Source organism: Quercus lobata, chromosome 9, assembly GCF_001633185.2.
Source record: "Quercus lobata isolate SW786 chromosome 9, ValleyOak3.0 Primary Assembly, whole genome shotgun sequence".
Taxonomy (NCBI): Eukaryota; Viridiplantae; Streptophyta; class Magnoliopsida; order Fagales; family Fagaceae; genus Quercus; species Quercus lobata.
Genome location: NC_044912.1, coordinates 14168709 through 14177873, shown reverse-complemented (window position 1 = coordinate 14177873; position 9165 = coordinate 14168709). Strand labels below are relative to the sequence as shown.

Below are 9165 nucleotides of genomic sequence, written 5' to 3'. Positions count from 1 at the left end.
TAAAATTTATAGATTTAGTAGATTTTTATATTACAAGAAAAATTATTTTTGAATATTTTCTAAATGAGACAGTTTTAATCTTTAAAAATGATGAACATGTAAAGATTATGTAATCCAATGGTGCATTTGGAAAATTAATGATCCAATGGAAGGTTATCCGTATTTGAGTAATATAATATATTGTAAAATATTTACACCAGCTCTCTCTCTCTCTCTCAAATAGAATTACAAAATAAATCATGTTCATTTCATTCTGAAAACCAGATCCATTATGACTGAAATAACGTTAGGCTAGTAATAACCTAATTGTGAGGCCTAAATTAAAATACAAAACAAAGAACAGCCTCTCTCTTATATGACTCTTAAAAGCTTTCCTGTCCCTATAGAGATATGCTTCAGGGGAAAAATCTTTTTATAGGTAATATAGAAGTACAATTTTCAACTTTATGGTGTATTGGCTGTGGAGATGGCTAACGGCAGCCTAGTAAGGAATTATGAACTTATAGATGCATGCATTTCACAATTCTGGTAGTTCAAAATGGATTTCTAGAATTTTGAATTAACTATCCATGGTTATGGACAGACAGGTGGTGTGGAGATCTTCCTCTCCATTTGGCTTTTCCAATCTTGTACAATTTTGCTGCAAACAGAGAGGCCTCCGTAGAATCATCTTTGATATGTCTAGGAGCAAGGAATAGGAGAACTTGGGATGTTCATTTCATTCAAGGTCCTAATGATTAGGAGGTAGATGTGGTGGATGATTTCTTTCGATTCTTGGCATCCAATTTACCTTTAGTGATTGATGGTGATCGCTTGAGATGGAAGTTGACAAAAAATGGGGATTTTAATATTCGCTCATATTATTATTAGTCACATGGCTCTTCTTTCGTTGTTTTCCCATGGAAAGGTATTTGGAAGGTTAAGGCACCCCGGCGTGTCTCTTTCTTTGTTTGGATAGCCGCATGGGATAGGATCCTTACGGGAGATAACTTGCAGCTTAGGGGCTTTGACTTCATTGATTGGTGCATTATGTGTCGTTGTTGTGGTGAGACAGTAGATCATTTGTTGTTACATTGTGGAAATGCTTATCAGCTGTGGTGCTTTGTCTTTAAAATTTTTGAGATTTCATGGGTTCCCTCATGTACAGTGTTAGATTTTCTATTTAGTTAGTGGAATTGGTTAGGGAAGCATTCATCTTACATTTGGAACCTAGTTCTGTTGTGTTTGATGTAGTGTATTTGGAGGGAACACAATCGGCGAACGTTTGAGGATTTGGATAGATCCGAGGACCAGCTACTTGCTCTCTTTTCTGGTTCCTTTTTTGATTGGGCTAAGGCTTGGGGACTCACATCTAGTAACTCTCTTCCTTTATTCCTTAGCTCTCTTCTTCTTCATAATTGATGTTTTTTTAAATTTTTATTTTTTTATTTTATGTTTTTGTTTTTCCATCTTTTTTGTTCTTTTGATATGATGGTGCTAATTTGCATCTAGCAGTTTTTTGAATATACATTTTTCTTACCTATCAAAAAAATAAAAAACTATCCATGGTCATACACGATGGCTTTTCTCACACATGCATGAGACATTTTTGTAAATCTTACCGCTATCGGATGTATAACTTCAAATTATGTAGAGATGGGTCAAAATCAAAATTTTCAAAAAATTAACTTTCTTGGAGATGGATCAAACCAAACGTGTATGGTTTAGGTAAACCCTTAATAGGTATGTACTAGGTACTATGTTTTAGGTAGGAACTTAAGACCTTCCCCAAGTTGCACCCCTATTACAGCAACATAGATTCTTGAAGAAGGGAAATTCTAGATGCAGGCCTTTTACTAAGCAATTTGGGACAAACTCCAGTATTCTTTTGAAGGGTTTGTCAAAAGTTGCTCTAACTTCAAATGATAATTTTCCCCCAAAAGTGGCTATGTACCATGTACTATGTTTTAGGGTCTCATTACTGTTTTTTTTTGGGTAAACGGGTCTCATTATTGTTATTCATTACTACTCTGTTGGATTTTTAAATTTGGCTTTGATGCGATTGGGAATCTAAAACAGCACGCTTTGTCTGGTATAGAACTGTTGGCTAGCATGAGCATGATAAGCATATGCAGGAGATAATACTCGACTGTGCCGAAAAGGGGTCTTTACTCTTTAGACAATGGTGTTCCGGTCACCCAGCTAAGCTGCCTAACATAACAGTGGGGGCAGTTTAGGCATTGTCTAAGTGGCCCACTGTTCTTATTGATGTCTAAGTGGCCCACTGTTCTTATTAAAGGAATGCTCTGATGCCTGATGAGACAAAATGATGACAAACATGTTTATTTTTCCAGTACGATTAGGAACACTTTAATTTCCCATTTAAGTAACATGGTTAATATGTTGATTGTTGAACACTATATAACCTGGATTTAGGGGAGCCTTTGTTTCTTAGAATATACTAGGTGCAAAATCTCGCAAATGATGCAATTTCTGTTGTTTGATTTATATATGAATTCGGTCTTTCTATCCCAAAAAAGGAAAAAAAAAACTAATATATCAAGTTGTGAACAGTGTATAATAAGTTGTGTGAGTGATAGACTCAGATGAGAATGATGTTGCTTTCATCATAAGTTGACAATGCAGTAAATTGATTATAAAACTGAGTGTGTTTTATTGTTGTTATTTTTCTGTGTCTTCTCTTTGACCAACTGGTCAATTTTCTGTTAAGCTAGTTAGATTATTCGTTGTTAATTAATTTAAAGGAGAAGAGTAGACAAAGATTTTATATGTTTGAATTCATCGTACATTTAACCCCCCACCTCCCCCACCAAAAAAAAAAAAAAAAAATCGTGATACCCAATCTTAGCAAGTACCAGTACGAATAATTGTAGTGGCCTCTGTCGCCAAACTCTATTTTGAGTTATGAGCTATGCATCCCATAGTTTTTATAATGCCTGGGCCATCTTGACAACTGTGATCCCCACGGAAATTTGATTATTAAGAGAAGCAGGTAAATACGTTCGTCCTTTTGTCCCACAGACTTTTTCGTTTAGTTTTTTAGTTTATAAACAATACCAAGGAAAGAGCTATTTCTACATCCAATTTTACAACTTATTAATTTGTATGATTGCAAATGATTGACAAAAAGTGGTGAGTCGCAAAAGTTAGTAGCAGGCGAAGAATGTTAACTACTCACAATTGCACAAATCATTAAGTTATAAAATTGGGTTTTTGCTTACATACAATTTTTTGTCTCTAGAATTATTCCACTTTTAACCCAAAAAAAAAAGAAAAAGAAAATTAAATCAGAGTACTGTGAGTTAATAAGCTTTGTGTCTTTCTTCTTGGCTCAGATTTAATTAATAGTCAGTGTCTGTCTTTTTGGCATTTATCTTGGTGGATTTGCATCAAATACCCATGCCAGAGATTTATCCACAACGTTACATTAGTTATTAGTCAGAGCCAACAAAGGGCACTATCGAAAGCTTCTCCAAAGGGCAGTAATCTTTAATTACATCTTACATGACAAGTATAAAGATTCTACCAACCGCAGGGCCATTGCCCATTGGTTATGGCTGCTATGTTAATTTGATGCTGCCAAATTCATGCATGCCATATTAGTGAAATCAGTGACCAAATAAAGCAAAACCATGCGCTCATCCTACTCATATATTCCCCAATCAACATCAAAAACGTTATCAAGACACGTAAGTCACTCGTGGCGGTCACTAACCTTATGCTCTCAAATTGTGCATATGTCAATGGTAATCTTGTTGTCACTCTCAAAGAATGATGTAAATAACTAATTTTGTATGAATTCAATGCCTTTCGGTGAAGGATGTCTTGACAGATTTAAGACTTTGGGATCCTTGAAATTAAGATAGAAAATGACCCACAAACAAATAGAAGAGGAAACTCGTGGAATCACAATTTTCTTTACACTTTATTCTTCTTCTTGGCCTCCAACAAGGACAAAACTAGCGATGATCCCACAACCTCAAAAGCAATTTACATTAGTTGCCTAAGGTCCAGAAAGTAGAAAATCTCCATAAAAGAAAATAAACTAACAAAGAAAATAAACCCCACAAAAAAGTATGTTGAAAAATGAGAAAAAAAAAAACTTGAATTTTCATCAGGTGGACATAACATTTTCATAATTGTCTACGTAGACTATCTTGATTGATGCATAACAAAAATAATGTCAAAAGTCATAGCAAAATCATATGAAAGTGATATTTTGCTAGTTACAAATTTATCATTTTAACAAGTTATGAAAAATATTATGAACAAAATTAATCCCCAACATTTCTCATTTTATTTCATAGGACTAAGACTAACCTGCTATAAACTACATGGATGTAAATAAGTACCATGAGCTTTTGTAATAGATATATTTGTTCATGGGAAAATCATAATTAAAGCTTATCACAAACATTCCTCTCTGATATAATAAAAAACTGAAATTAATAACAAGAGCCTGAGGGTAATATTGATTGAAATTATTGGCATACTCATTTCTTCTCCTCTTTCTTTTCTTCCTTCTTCTCTTCTTTCTTCTCTTCTTTCTTCTCCTCTTTCTTTTCTTCCTTCTTTTCTTCTTTAGCTGGACCAACTGATACTATGTCCACTTTCCCTACTTTCTTCAACTTCTTCACAATTGCCACTGCATCCATTGATCCTACAACTGTTAACTTCTGCTCCTTCAGATCTGCTGCTATTGAATCTATCCCTGTTGATCAAAATACAAGGAATCAATACCATAAAAAAAGTGACCAAAAAACTTTTTTAAGGTTTTGCACAAGAACTTTTTTTATTAGTATGTGGAAAACTGTAAGAGAAAACATAGACATAAAGATTAAATACCATATATATCAGCTGCAGCTTCTATTGCTTTCTGCTTTGTTTTGTCATCGGTCATGGTCAAGACCTTCAAGATCACCTTCTGCGCCAGCAAATTCCAATTTTCAAGAAGAAAAAAAGAGTAAGGAATTAGAGAAAACTAAAAGAGGGTTACCATTATAGTCTATATACATATCAAATACATATAACAAAGAAAGAAAACACAGTACCTGAGCCATTTGGAGAGGAAGGAAGTTAATGTGGACACAAAGAGAAGAGAATGAAGGTTGTACCTAGCCCAATTATGGGGTTTTGGAAAAAAACAGAGAGAGAAGAATGAGGTTGCGTGTTTGAGTATAGGCTGTGTGTGCGAGTCACATCCACCAGATAGATCCTCTTAATAGAATTTCTGGCCGCATGGAACAAGCTTTGGTTGCCATATATATGACAAATGTTTCACAATTCACATGCTGGTGGTGTATTTTTTAAATAAAAAAATCAATACTAATGGGTGATTTTCTTTTTCTATTTTTTATTCTTTAATTTTTAAACAAGAAGTTGATCACACACGGCTGGAATAGTTAAAGGCATGTCATGATTACATTAGTAGTATGGTCAAATTTCTAAGAATGTGCTTTAAATTGTCATCAATTTCTATTTGAATTTAGTTCTTTTTTTTAATTAGTTTTTTCTTGGTACGAAAAAAAAAATATCTTGGTTACTTTTTGGTTTTTTGATTGTGTGAATGAAAAGTCTATTTGTTGCTTATCAAGAAATAGGACCTGTTGAAAAATTTGGTGTTTTTAACCAAAGTCATCCCACAAGAGTGAGAAATGAGTTTTGTTAGTACAGTGGATTCAATCAGGTTTTGATTATAGTGGATTTGATATTCCTCTTTCATAAAGGTGCTTAGATTGTTGATCCATGTAAATTTTTGTCACTATTATATGCTTAATTTTTTTCCTTATTTGTTTGAATTTGGTGGTGTATTACATAACAAGCTGTATTAGTAGTGGTGCTCATACCATCGCACACTCTTAGTGTGATAATCACTCCACAAATATAAGTGTTTGTGGGTGTGGAGAGTAAGGACTAAGGTATTATAGTTGGTTGGATTATAGTTGAGGTAAACTTGTCACTTGGCCTGAGCAGGATTGGGTTCAATAATTAACACTTGATATCAACTAATATGCCAATAAAAAATTAGCCCACGTATTTATCAGGTGTTGATGATCATTGAATGGACTAATTGCTCCACCAATATCAATCTCAAACAATGAACGAACCACCTATATGCTTCGATTCGAGCACATATGAGTGAGGTTGATCAAGGTGAAAGATGACATAATAGAACTCAACCAAATTTGAGCACAAAAACTTGATCAAATTTTACAGTAGTCACGAGAAAATAAGCAATGTCAATGACATAAAAACGGGTTTGATGAGAGAGAGAGAGAGAGTAGATAAGGGAGTTTGGGAGGATGCATATTAAGAGTATGGAAAATACTAGAACTACTAAAATTTTTACTATAAAAAGCTTATAAAAAAGCATACAAATGGATGAGTCAAGAATATAACTGTTGTCATTCAATCAATATAATAAATGAATGTTTATTTTTTGGTAAATAAATGAATGTTTAAATTTTAAATTACTTTCTTGTGATTGGTTATATAGTAAAATTTATAGTATTTATAGCATCACTTGTCAAGTTAAATTATTTAGCTTCAAATCCACCAACTCAAACATCCTCGTTGGGTTAGAGATTTTCAATATCGTTGTTTAAGTGTTATGGAAATACGTACGAGTTAAAAAGTGTTATAAAAATATATGTAAAGGTGTTTAAACACTGAAAACTATTGTTTAAATATTCCTACCAAACACCACCCAACCATTTGAACATTGGAATTCACACTTTAGATTCCAATCTAATTGACCATTAGGCGAAACCACCCAAAATCAATCAGATCGTGCGGTTTTGTCAAATGGGTTGGGTTTTTGTCTTTTTGAGCACCTAGGTGTTAAGAGTATTTGCTACCTCAACAAAAAGGAAGAAAGGACGTTACAGAAGATGAAGGAAATCTTTTTATGGATTGGTAGAGAAATCCCTAATCCTAACAAGAATAAGTCCCTCTAAAGTTTTTATTTTTATTTTTGTAATATATGATTTACAACTCTATAATAGAAATTCTTTGGAGTATATAATAAAAAGTTGTTAATAAACCATAAATATATTTATGACAATTATACATTTATACCAAATGAAACATTATCGATAGCTAGTATAGTGGATCAAAGCTGTAAACCTTTTTTCTTTCTCCCATTCCAAATTTCCAACCTATCAAAATTTTTCCCTTACAATTGAATGAAAGTCGAGCGATGTCAATTTTACTATTTTTTTTTTGGTTAAACGACGATATCATTAAAACTAAGCAACTATATCAAGATCAGTACAAAGTCTGTTGAAATATACTCCATTACAGTCATCCTCCAAAGCCTTAAACAAGTCCACAGGCGGACTAGAAAACAAAATGAAATCTGACTCTTGCTCAGCACCTATTCTAGCTAGCATATCAGCACACCAGTTTGCCTGGCGGTAGCAGTGGTTGAACTGAATTTGCTGGAATCTGGACGCCAATTGCCTGCAGTCATCCAAGACGGGGGAGATGTCAATTGTACTATGGACTATGGAGTATTTGATTTTATTTGTTTGTTCCCGTGAATAACAATATGACATCAAAGTTATCGATTTGAGTTGGAATTTTTGGACTTTATCATCTAGAACTATCAATGGCTTCAAACGAAAGTTGGTGGTCAAGTTGGCCAACCCATCCATTGGCTACGGTGGCTTTTTGATGATTTATTCAAGATCCTCTTTATTCAAAAAGTTGTAAAGGAAGACTTTCTTCCTCTTAACTCTTAAGTTATTGTAGTACAAATAATAAAGCAATGCAAGATTTGAATAGCACCACCATCACGTTCATCTACAAGAGAACCATAGCATGACCTTTTACATGGTAAAATTTGGTCAATAATTTGACCATTATCATTACAATAGTGGTTCCATGGACTCACCAATATGTGAATTTCACATACGGTAAGAGTGGAGATTCATGCCAAAAGTCTTGTAATTCAATTGGTTGTCACTTCTTAATGTGTTCATAACATTCAGAATTTAAATCTTTCTCTTCCTCTCCTACTGTAGCTATCAAATTCCATAAAATAATTTTCTAACCATAAATGCGGCCTATACAACAACTGTCCTATGAATAGGGAGGCATGCAGTGCACGGTACAATAGAAAAGTAAGGCAACGTTAAAGAAATAAAAGAATAATTAGTTGGTTTGGGGGCATTAATAATGATGGTGGATGGAAATGTGAATGCCAAATTTGAGTTCTTCCTCTAATATTGTGTCACTTAAAATTTAATGGTTTCAAATATCTAATACTATTCAATTAGGTTTTTTTTTTTTTTCCTAAGTATCTCTACTTGTCATCAATGTAGAGGGTCTTCTCAGAAATTAGGCAAAGCAGATTGAGATCAGAAAAGAGTCCTAGGAAGGTGCTACCTGTCCCAATATGTCTGGCACACTATGTAGTATTGAAAATGTACCCTGAATACTCCAAAATGAACATTGCTTGCTGATTCCTGTTGTTTATTTTTTGGAAATATTCTAGACTTGGATATTTTATTCATCACTTCTTACACAAACCGCATAAGAGAAAGAATGCAATCTATGTTCCTTGATGAGAACATTTTGACAATATATACAGCAGGTAGCTATTAGCCTATTACCATCGTCTCTTGCACTTTCTGCCCCACAATCAGAAAAAGAGGGCCATTTCAAAGTGCCTTTTGGTCATGTCTCGTAAGTCTACATGTTTGTTATGCCACAACAACCTAGTAAATGACAATATGATTTTTCTCAAAAAAAAAAAAAAAAAAAAAAAAAGTAATCACAATATGCTTTGTCTGAAACTATGATTTATGACAGCATAATATGCAATAACAACAAAAATTTTAGTCTCAAATTTTTTGGGGTTGGATATGGATCCTCATCAAGATTAGTTAGGGTTTGTCACATGTATTCTTTCATACATTAAATTCTATTTGAAGTCATAACCTCTATTACTTTTTTAATTAAGATTTTTTTTCTTTTTCTTTATAGAATCAATTAATGTATCCTTTTTAACTACTTATATTAATGTTATTTTTGGTTTTCCTTTACCTTTTCCGTTCCTTTAACTTAAATCTACTCACTATTCGTTTCTTGATATTGTTTTCTTCGGAAAAAAAATAGATCCTATTAACTTTAATACTTCATTGTATATGCGTAAATGTGTTT

General features: G+C 33.4%; 1 protein-coding gene across 2 annotated transcripts; it reads right to left on the bottom strand.

The window, feature by feature from the left end:
- Positions 1 to 4265: 4265 nt before the first annotated feature.
- Positions 4266 to 5248, bottom strand: LOC115960731 (heavy metal-associated isoprenylated plant protein 39). 2 transcript variants are annotated; one of them, XM_031079712.1, is made up of 3 exons: positions 5052 to 5248; positions 4846 to 4921; positions 4266 to 4711 (listed from the first exon to the last, which is right to left on the bottom strand). In XM_031079712.1, exons 1-3 carry the CDS (start codon positions 5058 to 5060, stop codon positions 4494 to 4496), a joined length of 303 nt encoding a protein of 100 aa, XP_030935572.1. In that variant the 5' UTR covers positions 5061 to 5248; the 3' UTR covers positions 4266 to 4493. The 2 variants fall into 2 exon arrangements, with proteins under 2 accessions (XP_030935572.1, XP_030935571.1); XM_031079711.1 differs by having other exon boundaries at positions 4846 to 4924; positions 5052 to 5247.
- Positions 5249 to 9165: the final 3917 nt, after the last annotated feature.